The 16,511-nt window shown below is 52.3% G+C and overlaps 1 protein-coding gene across 1 annotated transcript in view; it reads right to left on the bottom strand.

Moving 5' to 3' along the window:
- LOC149340560 (cell adhesion molecule Dscam2-like) overlaps positions 1-16,511 on the bottom strand; it is a 135,038-nt gene that overhangs the window by 13,987 nt on the left and 104,540 nt on the right. Inside the window, exons 2-5 of the mRNA XM_089549369.1 lie at positions 4,487-5,149; positions 2,033-2,287; positions 1,411-1,692; positions 258-524 (exon numbers count right to left, since the gene is read on the bottom strand). Coding sequence (XP_089405495.1) covers positions 258-524; positions 1,411-1,692; positions 2,033-2,287; positions 4,487-5,149 — 1,467 coding nt within the window. The remainder of the gene's footprint in view (positions 1-257; positions 525-1,410; positions 1,693-2,032; positions 2,288-4,486; positions 5,150-16,511) is intronic.

Here is a 16,511-nt window from a genome sequence, read left to right as displayed (position 1 = left end):
GAAATTAAATTGCGAATACGAATAATAACTGATCACCCACACTGTTCTCAAATTACACTTCCACAAGAACTAGCAAGTTTCAGTGGTATTATATTTTCCTCTGCAGAATGACCAGGAGGCATTAATAACTCTAGGCATGCTTGCACAATGTCTGCCCTAGCCAGACGGTGAAAAGTGAAAGGAAGCAATGCATGATAGTGGCTGTCAGGTAAATAAGCAAAACAGCAATCTGTACGCAAGAAATACGTCACACTTACCATTGACTGCCAAGTAGACTGACGCAATCGATCCTTTTCCCAGGGCATTGTGTGGCTGGCAGAAGTATCGTCCTTCATGGCTGCTGTGCACTTGGAGGAAGCTGTGGTTGGCCCTGTGACCCAGGTCATTGTGTTCCTGGCCCTCACGCCACCAGCGGTACTCGGGACGAGGCCACCCAGGTGGGCGAGCGCCACATGTCAGCACAAAAGGACGGCCAGCCACTGCCGTGGGGCCCTGAGGGGTGATCTCTGCTTCCCCTGGTTTGTCTGCAAATATGAGGTAACGCAATGAACAGAGCGCCCAGGTTTGTTCCCCACATGAAAAAACATGCAATCATTTCACCCAGAACTCTGACGATGGCTTGCTATCTGTCCTCCCAAAGGGCTCTATAATTGACAAGCACATTATTAGACTCTTGCATGCCAATCCAATGCAGTGGACTACTAGGCACACTGTAGTGAAGGGTTCCAAATTGAATTTGACCACTTGGAGTTTTTTGTCACATGCTAAAACTTAGTGAACGGACATTCTTGAAATCTGCCATCATCAAAATATGGCCACTGTGGCCAGGTTCGAATTTCTAGTTTATTAGACTAACACCAAAATATAAAGTGACCCCTTTCCATGTTGTTAGCTAGTTATACCAGCACTTCGCAAATATCAGCATCCAACACTGTTCGACAACAAACATAACAAGGGTACCTGAAACACCCCTGAAAGACTGAGAATTGTAATGATATGTGCACCTTAGAAAAAGATGCATGGCTTAAGCAAACACTTTCTGCTAGTAAGCTTCATCGTGCTGCAAAAATTAATGTTGCTCTGCCACTCCCCCTTTAAGTTGTGGTCACACTAGTCCACATGCTGTTTACATGAGTAAGACTCAAAAGACTAAAAAAAAAGCACTTAAAATGATGTTATGACAACCACATGCCTTTTCACTGTAGTTTGCTTCTGAGACAAAATGCTTTTCTGTAGATTTTTCATACATTTTTAGGCATTTAAGATAAGCAGATGTTTTGAACAAATTGCAACACCAATGTTTGGCTCCTTTAACATGAGAAGCACACATATAACCTTGTATTTTCTGCCTCTTAGATGCAGCCGCGTATGAATTACAAAACCTAACAGAATGCAACACGCAACACTTACGCCGCACGTGCAACACAACAGAGTCGTTCCCAACAACCTCGGTGTGGATGGCAGTGGCAGAAGGTCGCATGATGACTGTGGCCTGACAAACATAGCTTCCGGCATCCTCAGCAGTGACGCGATCAAGGCGCAGCGTGTCTCCTTGAAGTGCAAACTGGGGGTCACCTTCCTTAGTCCACAATATGGAATGTGGCTCAGGGTTAGAAGCAACATTGCATTTGATGGCGATATTTTCTCCTTGAGAGGACTCCTGCTCTGGTAGCACGTTCACACGAGGCCCATCTGGAGGAATAAAAAGAGAGCGGATTGCATTACTTCATGCAGTCATGAAGTACAACATAAGAACAGTTCATTTACATCCAGACAACTTAAAATTGTGCACTCTAAGCTACAGAACCATTAAGTAATCGTGACACATTCCAGCTCCTCAGCATGGAAGTTTATGGCATGAAATCTTTGCACCCATGAAAATCAACACTAAGCATTAGGTTATACACACTGAATTAAAGCTAAATAAGTGTGTCTTAGCTCTACACGCTCTCCATGGTAAGAATGCCACTAAAAGAGCTAAGGAGCCTTTTTTTTTTTCACTTCACGACAAACAAAAGGTACAAGCACTTACAGAGCACACTAAGACGCAGGTCAGCTTGAGTGGGCTGCATAACTCCATTGTCAGCGACACAGGCGTAGTTTCCGCTGTCTTCAGGTGTCACAGATGGGATGGTGTGGTTGTACGTGTTGGACAACAGCTGGCCTCGCTTCACCCACCGGACAGAACGCACAGGAGGATTGGCCAGCACAGAGCATGTCAGCGTGGCATCGGACCCAACCATCACGTTCAGAGGGTTGTAGGGCCCGACAGTCACCTTGGGTGCATCTGCGTGTTATAAAACGGTTGGAAAAGGTTTAGGTTTACTGGTGAAGAGTCGTAAAGCGTTGAGGGTTAAATGCCTACATGTTCCCCCTCTTTTGATCGACCCATGTCCATACTCTAGGACCTGCATAAGCGCACTAGGTGTTGTTTAAACAAGGTTCAAAAATTCTCGGCTCCTGTTTCCATAAGTGTTAGTTCTCAATATTGTCAATTTGAGTTGGGCAAACTGTGCAGGGTTTTACATTATCATCTACAATAATTGTAAGGGATCGGTAGCGTTCGCGGGGGTCATTGGAACGCGGCTGGGGGCACTCAAAACGGAGCGTCTCCTTTCTTGGAACGCGGCCGCTCGTGAACGCGCCGGGAAGTACGGGTGTCCACCCGCCCCGCGGATTCGCGCACGTTCTGGCACGAATGTGTATTTGTGTTTGTTTTTATTTTGTGGTGGAGAGAACGTTCTACTCCGCACATGCTGGCACGACCGTGCGTTTGTTTTTCTGGAAAGGGTGTTACCCTACGGTAGTTGGAGGGCTGACCATGCTCTCGATTAGCCAATGATATGAAGAATGTAGAATGATTGGGTGCTACGGAATGTGGGCCGGGCCTTTAGGGCTTTAAGACTGGGCCCCGGAGCCGGAAGCGGGGTTCTGCGCTAAGGTGAGATGCTACGCATCTTCGGCTACGCCGAGTAGGGGCCTTCCCTAGTATTAGCCAGATCCACCTTTTTGATGTTTTGTCTTTTTGCCGTTGTATCTAACTTGTATATTCTGTAAATATTTGTATATAAATCTTCAGTGATTCCCTTTTTTATCCCTGCGTCTCAACTCATCGTGAGACCGTCTCTGACGGGGAACCCCTGGTGTGAAGAAATAAGCTTCAGTCTTCGAGTTAAACCAACCGTCTCTGGCGGGGCACCTCTGGTGCAAAGAAGAAGAAGAAGAACCTGAAATTTACTATAATGATGTTGTGAAGGCAGCTATGCATGGCATCACAAAGGAGATTATGGAATGCTAGGCAGCGGTAGTGGCTTTAGGTCGTCCACACAAGAACAGACTTATCCAGTGACTCTAGTGAGGTGGCGAGGTGGGCGCAGGCCTGCTATGTTGGGACCATGTCTAGACCAGCCAGGGCATGTGCACTGGTGGCGCGAAAATCTTTAATACCCTGTGCTTTGATATGGAACAATGTTTGTTTATGGCAACGAATGTGGTCAGCATGCATGCATTGCTGAAGTGGGGTAGCCTAAGAGTTGCACGGATAACAGCACACAATTTTTTGTTTCTCTTTTTTCAAGATGCATGAATAAACACTTTAAAACATTGAAGGAATTCGCCCCCAAGCAACTTCATCTACCCCACTGCTATCGCATTTTCTAAAAATCGCCATCATAGTGACCTCATTCACAGATGCATGAAAAATGAACTTGGTATTCCATAAAGGGGTGCATCATTTTTATCTCAAAGAAATGGCCTGGGCTGCCACATTTACTGGAGGAAAAAGAGATGTTGATATGCTTTACCACACCACAGTGGTATCAGATAACGCCAAACAGTGCATCTTGTCCTCTTGCCTAATACAGTCCATAACAGTTTCTCAGCCAGGGTCTTCTTAAATTCAACAGTCCACTCTCTGGACACAACTCTAAGCTGTACATTTTACCTTTATGCAGCTCTTAGACCAATTGCTTACACGACCCATAAAGGACAGTGGCAGTCAGCAAACTCGCTACACATTTATACTCCCCTTTGTAGGCTGCTTCACCACATCATAACATCATGCAAGGGAAAGGCAACCTCATCAAAGAAAGCACACGTAACACAAAACAATGAGACATATTGATCTCTGCACAGCCCAAAATCAAGCCCCAACGTTTAGGTGGCACAGTACTTCACACAATCCTACAGAGTGCTAGAATAATACACTCCAGAGTATGATACACTCCAGAGATCTGCCAATCACCAATATGGACTTTACATAGCTTTCAGGGGTATGTGAACCATGACTCATAAGAAAGAAAACACATACACGATAAAGTATTACTCCGAGCGCAGGTCGCTCGTAAATGAAGCTATAACGCACTCGCAGAGCCCCGCTTGCGAGTTCTAGACAAGTGTTTAAAGGGCTGTACGCGGCACATCGCTAGCAAGACAGTCAGCAGCCCAGCTGTGACACAGCCGCGCCAATAGGAGGTTGCGCACTCACAGTGGACACGTATGGTGGTGCGCGTCTCGTACGCGCTTCCCGGCGTCATGGCGCGATTGGTGACACGGCAGCGGAACTCGGCGCCGTCGTCCTCGCGTCCGGGCGTCAGCGTGAGCACGGCCGCCGTGGGTCGGTCCCGGCCACCACCGCGAGTCAGCGCCGAGGGCAGCCGCTCGTCGCCACGGAACCACTCGATGTCCGGGTCCGGGCTCCCTCCTTCGCTGGCGCACGTGAGCGCCAGGGGTTCGCCCTCGCGCGCCGTCGGGCTGGTGGGCGTGATGCGCGGCTCCCCGGGCGGGATGAGCACGGTCACCTCGTAGACGACGCTGTGCACGACAGCGCCGCTGCCCTGCTCCTTCAGTGTGCAGTCGAAAACGCCGTTGTCCTTGTCGTACTCGGCGCGTGCGATGAGCAGCTCGTAGCGGCCCTCTGCCGGCTGGTAGTCGACGCTGTAGTGTGGGTCCAGCGTGCCGCCACTGATGGCCGCGAAGTCCCTGGTTTGCCGTGCGTTGGTGTGGGCCCAGTAGTAGTGCAGGTTGCGGCTCACCAACGCCGGGTTGAAGTGGCAGCTGAGCCGCAAGCTCTCGCCTTCGACCACATCGCGTCTCTCGGGCTCCAAGGGTTCGCTCCGGCTCGACCGCACCGCCAGCAGCACGGCCAGGACTGCGAACGAGAAAAGGGGACAGTGCGGTTAGGGATCGACTTTCCGTTACCAGAGTCTCCGCGAGGTACTGCAAGACGGAACACGCACGGCTTCCAACAAAAGGGCTAAGCTCTGTTAAACTGCGCTTCACCCTTACATTAGTCTTAGAGGTTTCATGTTTTAGAGGCGTTCCCACAGCCGGGGAACATGCGCTTGAGTGCTGCCAACTCAGGTTGTTTCATTGGTTGGTTTGGTTTATTGGGGTTTAACGTCCCAAAGCAACTAAGGCTATGAGGAACGCCGTAGTGAAGGGCTCCGGAAATTTCGACCACCTGGGGTTCTTTAGCGTGCACTGACATCGCACAGTACACGGGCCTCTAGAATTTCGCCTCCATCGAAATTCAGCCGCCGCAGCCGGGATCGAACCCGCGGCTTTCGGGTTAGCAGCCGAGCGCCGTAACCACTGAGCCACCACGGCGGGGTAGGTTGTTTCATTCGCTTGTGGCCTTATCAGCCATCTGACACATCAGGCACCACAAAACGGCGTTTTGTGTTCAGAAACACTTCAGCCGCGCGCAAGGAGGGATCCACAACATGATCTCATGGCACTTTACATATTCAAATGCACCTTACGAAGGGGCATAAATGGGCGCACTGGCGGGCATAATTACGCCCTTAACTGCTATAGCGTCAGCTAAATTGCAGCGTGGCCATTAAAAGAAAAAAAAAAAGACCTCTGACTGCTGTAGCAGTTGCAGTCCCCGCTGGGTGGTCCTGCTCTCAAGGGTCACTGACGCCACGTGCGGTAATAGCGCGCCAGCGAGACAGGGCTGCTTTCGCAAGAGGCGCCTCGTCGACGCCGGGGCCAATGCCGCACCGACTTCGACATCTCGACACGTACAGGGCCCTTTCGATCAGGGGACGCGTCAAAACGCGATTCCCGGTAGTCGCTACATCGAGGCATGCAGGTGACGGCGCGCCGAGCTAATTTGGCGGGAACGGTGGATACGAGTAAAGCCGCGCGCCGCGACGAGGAATGCACCTGCCAGTGCCGACGTTCAACACCCTCGAGCTGAGCATTTAATTTCGCCTCAGGGGTATATGTGTGATGGAGGAGGGATGAGGGAGCAGCAGGGGTACGGGGGTTCGCGGCCAAGCTAGGAGCACGGCATTGTTTCAAGTAAGGCGGTGCGCCGCGGAGGGTGGGGTAGCCAACAGAGCGTGCTCGCCACCGGCGTGACACACAAAAACAAACAAACAAATAAAAAATAGGCAGCGGGGACGGGGCAACAACACGCTTCATCAAGGTCGCTCCTGGTGGATGGTGAGTCGAAAGCAGCCTGAGCGCTCGTGAGGTGGGGAAAAAGTAATCACAGGGATCCGCCCGTTCCACCACCGGAGGGAAGCGCGCTTCAGGGGCCGCGACGACGGCGGTGCTTCGGTTGTCTACCGGTGCCCCCCCCCCAGCTGCCGCCGCCCGGGAACAGCGGGGAGGGAGGAAGAAGGGGGCATGTACGCCTGCTGCAGCCCCCTCTCCCTCCCACCCCCTGTTCGCCAAGCTTTCGGTGGCGCAGGTTGCCTAATGACAAGCGCTCCGAGAAGGAGCGCGCGAGATTGAAGCCTCTGCGGCGGCGTCGGCGGGCGCACACATCGTGTGGTGGTGGGAGGGGGGGAGGGCAGAATCCATTTGGGGGCGAGGGGGGAAATGCAAGGGCAAGGACGGCCCGTCGTTAGAGCGAAGGCCCGAGAGCTGCCATCGTCCCGAATGAGACGTCTCTATCAATAAGCGCGCGTGGCCTTCCAACATCTGCCCCGGAGACGCCCGCCCCTCCCGACAAGCACCACAGGCGAGTGCCAATTTTGGGGGCACGCAGTGGCTCTTTTTGCCCCCCTTCTCCGTGTTTTCGATTGTCTTTTGTATTTCTCGTACTAGTCTCCCTCTTTTCTTTTTCCCTTTTTTGAAGGGCGAACAGGCAAGAGCCTCCTGAGAACAAGGCGCCGTGCCCGTTTCTTTGGCGCCCACTCCCCACCTGGCTCATTTCTGCTCTAGTCTCTAAATGATAAGTACTGCAATTGCTGCAGGGAGCGCACAGTTCGAATGTGAATGAACAATTATACGCAGCCTCGGGCCGAAGTGCCTCCAAGGCCGAAGAAAACAGCGCTCACCAGAGTTGCACACTACGCAAAGAGCGTTCTGCAAACAAACTAATAGCTTTTCTCCCGAAACTGTTCCAACGTTGTCAGGAGGTTAGTGAAATACTAGCCTTCGTAGTAAGGGGGTGCATCACCGTTTTGCACTAAGAGAGTATTCGCAGTTGAAACTCTTCCCGAAAGACAAACAGGCGGATTTTATTTTGGTTGTTGCAAACCGCATCGCGTACGCTGTTCTTCGGCGTAAGGTTTTACGAAACAGGAGTAGCTGCGGTGTCCGCAACATGGAGGAGCACACGCAGTGGTATATCTGGCAAGCTTATGCGTTCTCCGAGAAACATTCTCGTTAGGCGTCTTGATCAAGGGTGCACACCGACATCTAAGCGTCTTGTGACACGACTCAAGGACCCAATCGAGCCTAGGAGACAAAAATGCGCGCTGGAGCCAACATTGACTACTAACGCTTTGCAAAAAAATGTAATTAGAGCTGAAAACCGAACCTGCGAAGGGTGTGCAACTATATGAGCAAAAATGTGCGGCACACATTAGATTTCGAGGAGAAGATCAACCCAGCTCATTCTGAGCGAACGCACAACGCTTCATTTGATAATGAAATTCCCCTGAATCACTTTTTTTTTCAAAGCAACCCTACAGCCGGATGAAGCGCGAGTAAAATGCTCCCTTCTGCGAAAGCAGGAGAGGGGAAAAGATATTTCAACATAGTTGCCTCTAATCTCCGTTCCTCACCAAGCATTTTGACAAACAGAACAGCAGCATGAACACAGTGAGATATTCAGGTTCCGCGGCGCAGGAAGTCAGAGCCAGAGCTATCTACATTCCTGAGCGGAAGGCACGAATGGGGGTCTATTCTAGAGCTGAACATGCGCCCGGCCGAGACCCTACACTTGACGCTGAAAGGGCATTAGCCCGCCCGGCCCAGTCCTATGCTCTGAGTTAAGGCCCGGTACAGGCCCAGCCCGACCTCCTAAGAGCGCAGTTAAAGCGGCGACGACACAAAAACATAATTTGGGAAAAATAATTTTACTTAGACCACTTCAATGTAGACCTCTCACATTCCAAACATATTTTTTTAATGTCTAGACTTCAATATCTAATATCTTTTTAACATCTAGACTTTAATATCTCTTACTGATGAATTCAAGGCTGTGCCTCTTGTGTTGTCACTGTGGATAAGTAAGCAAAGATGCGACAGCGTAGCGCTTACTTCTGCCAGTGCCGAGGTGGCGCTGTCTTTACATCGTCGACGCGGGTGTGCGCAGCAACCGAACCTTCGCCGGAAGGAAACGAGCATAGAAGGCGACGCAGCATCCCTTTAATGCCATTCATGTGGAGGGGCTCCCGCTTGCATCCGTTCTGATGATGGACACTTTCTGCGGGAGGCCCCGACAATGGGCCCTTTTCCACTAACGTCCTGCGCATGCGCCAAGCCTCCTCGTCCGCCATTTTTGATCCACGAACCACGTTTCCTATCAACAGCGCGACGAATTGCGGGACAATAATTAGGTGCAGTGCTAGCATCTTTTAGGCCCCCGCAGAAGCACGCGTGGTCCCCACACCCACCGGCCCCAAGAAAGAAGAGGCGGTCAGGCTCGACAGCCTCTTTTAGTCACGGATTAAAGAGATCAAGCGCAGCGCGGAAGGTGGGTCCACGGACGACTCATGCGCCTATCTCCTCTGTCTGGGTGAAGCCAGCGCTGCTCCTAACTACTGGTCGCCAAATAAGCCCACCTCACCACTGCAAGGAATTTTCGCAGAAATGATGCGAGGGAACTTTGACAACCCGACGTACTTCGCCAAGCGGCCGCTAAAGGGGTGCGCTCCGGGCGGGGAGGCGGACAATAGGTGTGGTGCTTGTCTCCGGTGCGCTGCGGAGCGTCTTCCCGAGAACGTCCCCATCTTTTCCTTAGCTGGATGCAGGTAGCGGCGAGCGGGTGAAGTTAATCCGTTCCCGACGCGCTACGGCAAGAGAACGGCCTTTCTTGCGCTGGCAGTGACGAAGTGTCCTTCCTGTAAACCTCGGTCAACGACCAGCCTTCAAGCAATTCCACTGTTCACTGGAAAAGCTCCCCTAAACGTCGCCGCTTGGCTGACCTGCGTCGCAAAGGCGACCCCGCGCACGCCCTTCCAAACGCTTTCCTTTTCTTACACTGCTTACTGCATGGCGACGACAAACGGCGGCTTTTCCCCTTGCTTTGGTACTTGGTAGAATCGAAAAAGCGTTTCGAGCCCCCACTAGTCTATTGTTTGCTTTTTTGTTAGCGTTTGTACTTTCCTCCCGCCCTTGTACTTTCTTTACTTGATGGTTCCAGGCACGAAAAACTTTTTGCTGCGCATCCCAGGCGCCCCACGCACCATAGCTATTTTCACAGTTTCGCATAAGGTGCGTGTGCTGGGGATCGGGGAGCTTGGTCGGTACGGTCGTGGCAAATATGCCCGGGCCCGACCCGACACAGACTCAAGCGTAATTCGGGTTAATTGAGACTCGGACCCACATTCGAGTTTCCAGTGCGCACGAACAATAGTCAGTGAAATCGGGGTTCGCGCCACCAATCTAGGTTCCCGTTATAGTTGTATGTTCCAGCAAAAGCAGGGTCTACTCCATACCAGCCTGAAACAGAACGCAGACTGGGGCCGATAGGCGGAAGCCTCACTCACACCACTAAGCAGTTTACCACTGCTAGCAACAGCTCCACATTGCTTCTAGAGCGGAAAACAAATGCAGCGCCTTTCCCCCTCTCCAAACGTGATTCGCCGGCTTCACAGCAATGCAGCTTGCCCAAGTAACGGCGGAAGAGCCAAATTTAAATGCGGCACATGCAGACGCATATCGTTCGTTTTGTGAAGTTGATGTTGGCGTGGCTCCCATGACACTACTCACAGCAGCCATGTGATGGCTATCGACGCCATTTGTTCATCAGCGTGCAACGCGGGGAAGCGAACCTGGCAAATTTTTCAAAAAAAAAGGGTTCGATATAGTACTCGGTTTTAAAGATATGCCCACGCGAGTTGCCGGGCGCGGCCAACAGACGGCGCCACAGGGACCTTATTCCTCGCAGGATTCTCTACAGTCCGTGCAGTCAGCCTGAGCCGACCGCAGTGCATCGGCAGCAACAGAGTTCCTTCTCTCGATCGCCGCGCAAGGCCTCCTAGAGTGTGCTGCTGTGTCCCCATTGCGTATGCAGAGCACGAAGCCTGTTGCTTGCTTGCTTGCTTGCTTGCTTGCTCGCGCGCGCGCGCGCTGCGGTGACGCGCCGCAGGAGGAGGAGGAGGAGGGAGAACCGGAAAATGGAGCCCGGGGAAGGAACCCGTCGGACAGGTGCCCCGGCGAGGTCGGCCGCACGCCTCGGGGCTGACGGCGGCCTGCCCTCACCGCCGCCGAGACGCGGCTTGCCCCCCGAGCAGCTAGCTCCTACCGGGCTCACCACGTGGAGCTGCTGCTGCTACTCAGCACAGACACAAACTTCGTCATGTTTCTTTTCCGCCGTCGCCTTCTTCCTCACCTCCGGCGCTGTGTTTTTAAACTCCCTCGCTTGCTACGCGCACGACCACTACCACCACCGCTGCAACCTCCTCTCGCTCGCATCTTTTGCATAGCACTTCAGCCCGTTTCAGCGGCCACCCCTCACCTAAGGACGATGCACGGCGATTTGCACTGCGGAGGGAGAGGCCCGCCGCGTTACTATTCATCTTAGTCTTGGCCAATTACGACGCGCGCGCACCGATCTCGTTACGTTAGCGCTATGTTAATGCGGAGATCGTTTCAGCATGCAGGCACGTCTTTATGCGCTCTTTCCGGGGGCCGCTGCTCGACGGAAGCCGCCACCTATTGGTGTTCATTTATTTCCTTGCAGCTATAACTACGGTGCGCGTGCGAGAGCCGATTTACGTAAGGTGTGCTGCTACGTTAATGTCCAGGTCGTTCCGGCATGCAGACACGCGTCGGCTTTTTTTTTTTTCCTTTCATTTTTTTTATACTCTTTTTCTGTTCGTAAAGCAAAGTGCCGGCGACAAGCAGCAGGAGTGGACGTCTTGGCAGTTGCGTGCTTCTGCGCTGATTATAGTGTACACACCACGGGTTTCTCGCGCGAAGCCGCCACGTTCACTCTAAACACGAATACGCCTATATGGGAGTAAAAAGTGAGTAAACTGTCCTCTTGTGCACTTCCGTTTATAAAAGGGGGTGCGCTGGAGGATACCTTACTCTCTATTTACTCCGTTCTGTGTAGAGTGTTGTTGACGACTCCTGACGCAGTGCACGCTCAGTTTCTCCAGCGCAACGCGGCAGAAGTCTCCAGATAATCGGTGCACCGCTGTCGCCATCGGAGTCATTACAATCATTATCATTAACAGTCGCAGCAAGCCACCCCAATTCAGCTAAGCGTAAAACAAAATGTTTCTACCGGTTCTTTCCATCTGCTATTGTTCGATGCCTCAATGTCTTCTCCTCCTGGTTCGTCCAGCTAAGCGTAAAACAAAATGTTTCTACCGGTTCTTTCCATCTGCTATTGTTCGATGCCTCAATGTCTTCTCCTCCTGGTTCGTCATAGCGCCAAATGCTACCAAAGTACAGTGCTGAGAACTTGTAATTAGGCTTTTACGCCCACTCGTTAGAAGCAGCAGAACAAAGACGCAGTGTTCACGTGACCGGACCTCACCTTCACGTGCTCGACGGTCACTGTCGAGCCTACGTACGCAACACTACCGATTACATTTTCTGTTGCCTGCATATGAGTTGCCATAAATCCAAAACTTTTACTGCCGTTTACGTCAGTGGTACATGTCGCGCAGCGTATATTAACTGTAGCCGAAACACTCCAGCCAGAAGTTACGGTATACTTTCACAGCATCCTCGCCTTCTACTGCACTTTCGTCCAGCGACATCATGACGGCTTCCGTTGGGCAGCGTGCTAATGAATTATAAACTCAATGATAAAGTGCGGAGAACCCTCTGACCGGAAGCTATCGCGTGACGCGCCACACATGCTGGCTTCTCCAAACGCCTGAAGCGCGCTGACACGACGCAGCCGTCGCCCAGCGGCGTAGAGCTGACATCACCGCCGGGCTGACTTTCTGCTTAGACACTCTTCTCGATATCCAAACGGCAAGCCCTGTCAACGCGGTTTACACTAGTGAGTCACGACTGAAGTCACGCGCCAGATTACGCGTAAAAAAAAACGCTCTCCGATTTCCGCGGGCATCTTCGGTTGCACACGAAGCTGCAAACAGGGACGTGACTATGGCGCTGGTATACAGTAGTTAGAGAGTACAGGAGGCGTAGCTGCCGCCAGGCGAACCCGATTTCAAAGGAACTCTAAACCACCGCGACGCTGCATTTCGCCTGGCAGGAAACGGGATCGCAGCAGGGAACGAATGCAAATCGCGGCACGAGAAAGAAGGAAGGAAATCGAAAGAAAAAAAAGGAAAGAAGATAAACCGAAGAGTGAAACAGACAGTCAGGCGCTCTGTCCTTGAAGCGCCGGAAGCGTATCCAAACTCGTGGGCGCGCAAGGCATTTTTCTCGGCGGCTGCTATGTGGCTACGCGGAGCCTCGAACAGGCGTGCCAAGATCGCCATATGGCGGAGGCGCGCGCAGGAATGCCTCTTACATCGCAAGCCAAGAGCTGAATCAAACACGCGTAGTACGTGCGGCGTTTACTGAAGCGACATAAGCCTGCGGGTCGGCTTGTTTTAATTGCACCCCCCAATTCATACACATGGCCATAGGCATTTCTTCCTTGGCCAACAACTGTTGCGGATAGAAGGACGTAGTGAATTTGTGTCCCCCCCTCCATTTCTACCCGCCAACAAACACTTCAATGACTGGAACTTTGCCGCAACCTCCCATCCTCTTAGACGCTGTCGTCACGAAGCCATTGAGCTTCACGGAAATGTTTTCAGTGTACATCGCATGGTTTTGTCGACTTTGGCTTACTCAAGAGAGAATACCATCTCCTTCTTAAGGTTACCTCTCCCCCCCCCCACTCCCCCCCCCCCTCCCCCCCTCGATATCCTGTACACTTCTCTCTCTCTCTCATAGCCTCAGTCGCTTTGGGACGTTAAACCCCACAAACCAAACCAAACCACTTCTACATTAGGGAAAGTACACACATATCCTCAGTTCTGTCAACTCGTTTGTCCTTGTCTTTCGCGCTGTTTCTACAGATATGACCTAGCAATAACTTGCTCAACTTTCCGTTTTACTCCAGTTCTTATCCCAAGTCTTTCGCAGCGATTGGAATGTATCCAACGTAGAAGTTGTCAGCTCGATCTCGCTCTTGTATGAGCGAGCAAAATACGCGCGCCTTCCTGTGCTTCAAGAAACGCGGCAGGCCGACGGAAGATATATGTTACGCACACGATACGAATATTGGAAGAAAAAGAAAAAAGGAAGAAACAACGACGGTCCTCGCTTTCTTCCCAACACTCGGTCACTGTCAAACCCGGGCAAAAGCTGCAAGAATTCAGGGCCGCTACGTCCCCCGATTCCTCACTATATTGCCCAAGCCTCGCAGGTGCAATAAAGACGGAACAGAATGTCCGAAAGCACGCACGCGGACGGGAGGGGGGGGGGGGGGGGGACCAAATTGATGCCTTTTCGACGAGCCAAGAAGTTGTCGGCCGGGGTCGCAACTCGCCAGCCCCATCCAGAAAATCCCGCTGCTCTGAAGCCGGCGCGAGAGAAATCCCAAAGCTTGGGCGAAGAAACGCAGTGTGCACAGTGCGTCGCCGTACCCTCTCACACCTCCTCATCCTTCGCTCTGGCCTCCTTCGGCCCGACCGAGCGTTCTTGCAGGACGGCGCAGCGACCGATTCGCAGCCGTCCTTGGTTCGTTGGGCCGCGCCAAACGCCGCCAGCGGCTTGCCGAAGCTCGCAACCGCCTGCTTGGGACGCGGCATAAATATACCGCTGACACCGACGAAGCGCAGCTCTTTATATCCAGCGCGCGAGGCAGAGGAATAGGAAACACAGAGCCCGACCGGTGTATATCGAGGGCAGTCTTCTTCATCCTTTATGCGCCGGCTGTGTGCCCACCGAGGGCTGCAGGCTATCACAGCTCGTGCGATGCCGGTCCCGCCTTCGCGCCTCAGGCAACCGCGAGTGAAGGAGGTTTCGCTGGGACGCGTACAGGCGCTGCTGCATGTGGTACATACGTGTACGCGGGCGGTTTGAGGAACGGGGCGAAGCCGCAAATGGGGTCGGGGGAAAGCTGTAGAGCCGTCAGTGTTCATTGTCGACGACGTGAGTACCGCGTACCGTATCGGGGAGGCTCCGTTAGTAGATGACAACAACCGCGAAGAGACAAGGAGGAAGGGGGTGGATTAGAAGCAAGGGCACGACATCTAGCTGTTTGTTCTGTTCGGTGGATCAGAATCACATCACTGTATTCAGAAACAATGCACTAGATTCATGATGCATTCAAAGTCGCGCGGCCGACTGTGATTCTCGACCAAGAAGGAACTCGTCATTTAGCGATGCAACACTGGCATGCGCTGCTTGGGAGTCTCGCATCTCGCTTATAGGGTCTCGTTTGGAACGAGAATTGGCGGGATTGACGCTGTCCACAGATGGGAATAGAACGTACACCGCGTCACTTCTGAGGCTCCGATGACGGTCTGGCAGCTTAACGACTCCAGTTGCTCACTTTGATAGGACTGGAAAATGCAGCAGCGACTGAATGCCCCAAAACTGTCGCTTCTTGACCAAAGAAACTAGTTTTAAACTGACACCTTTTGGCCAAAATGATTCATGCGGATTCTGCGACTGAACATATGACTGTGCCCTCAGAAGGTTCGCATCCGTTGTTAACGTGGCATCGGTTACTGACTCGTCGGCGCTTTATAGATGCCGCCAAAACATGAATCAGTCTAACGAACGCGTGAACTGCCTCGCGAATCCGCGGCCCAAGGTTGTCAGACGTTGTAGCAAGTACTTTCGTATGGCCGATAATCAACCCGTAAATAAAGGAAAATGCAGGTGAAAAGCCACACGTGCAAGCGATTTAGTAAGTGCTGTAACTTCCTACAATAAGGTTTTATTCCCTGTTGCGATTTGTTAAAAAAAAAGAAAGAAAACAGTCGCCTCGTCAATAGACGTATGCAAACACAGAGGCTAATTAATGACGAAAAAGGTCAGCTTTCTCCCTGTTTACTTTCAAACGCGAAGAGAAGCGACACCCACGCGTATACATACGTAAGCTCCTTGCAAACCCGCTATTCATCGAACCGCGGGCGTTTCGCCGACGTACGGGCTTTTCGACAGGCATGCGTAATGCGGCCTTGGCCGATGTCCCGCACCGCATAAGACGAGGCGCTTTGTGCGTACCAAGAGCGCGGACCGCGCAGCGACCATGGGCATGCCAAAGCGCCTCGATGCCGACGAACGAAAAGGGGCGACGCATACAAAAGCAGCGGGAGGGAAAGAGTCGTAACGGTGCTTGCGGCAAACCACAGTTGCAGCCTAATACCGAAGTGCCCGCGACAATGGTGGTGCAACGCCCATCCACCGGGGCGAGGAGGGCCACTCAAACGGCGAACAGCACTGAGCGGCCGAGACCAAAAAGAACGGCCCCAAATCGCGGCTAGCCACACACACACGCGCGCGCGCGCGCACACACACACACACATTCTGTACTCCGCGTTAACTTCTCATCCGTGCCCCGTTGTTGCGATATAAAAGGAAGCGACGGACGTAGCAAGCATGCTTGCTCTGTCGATCGCTTGAGCGGTCTCTGTAATCGCGAGCCTATTTGAGGCCGACGCGGGTAAAACGGCAGTTTTTCTTTCTTTTCTCTCTCGTAGCTTTTTTCAGCGCGGATCTCGGAAGAAAAGCTGGTCACGCGTCCGCGTAGCCAACGCAGGAGGGGTGGGAGGCAGCTCTGACCAGCTCGGATGAAACGAGTCAAAAGCAACTCGACAAAAGAGCCCGGACAGCAGCCCACGCCAATGGAGTTCCGGACTGAGAGCTGCAACCGCCGCTACAACCTCCTAAACTATTTCATTAAAATATTTTCACCACCACCGCGTGGCTGAGTCATTTTTGCTTTTTTTTTTTGGCGCGTAATTGCTCGCTATAGGTCTGTTCGAACAAAGCTGAGACAACTGCGACGAAGAGAACCACGCGAACACGAAGTTTAGTGCTTGGTTTAGGTTTATGGGGTTTAACGTCCCAAAGCGACTAAGGCTATAGAAGTTTAGTGCATTAACTCGCTA

Source organism: Amblyomma mixtum, chromosome 6, assembly GCF_055824585.1.
Source record: "Amblyomma mixtum isolate Tamu chromosome 6, ASM5582458v1, whole genome shotgun sequence".
Classification (NCBI taxonomy): Eukaryota; Metazoa; Arthropoda; class Arachnida; order Ixodida; family Ixodidae; genus Amblyomma; species Amblyomma mixtum.
Note: the sequence above shows the minus strand (reverse complement) of the source record. Positions and strands in the feature narration are given on the sequence as shown.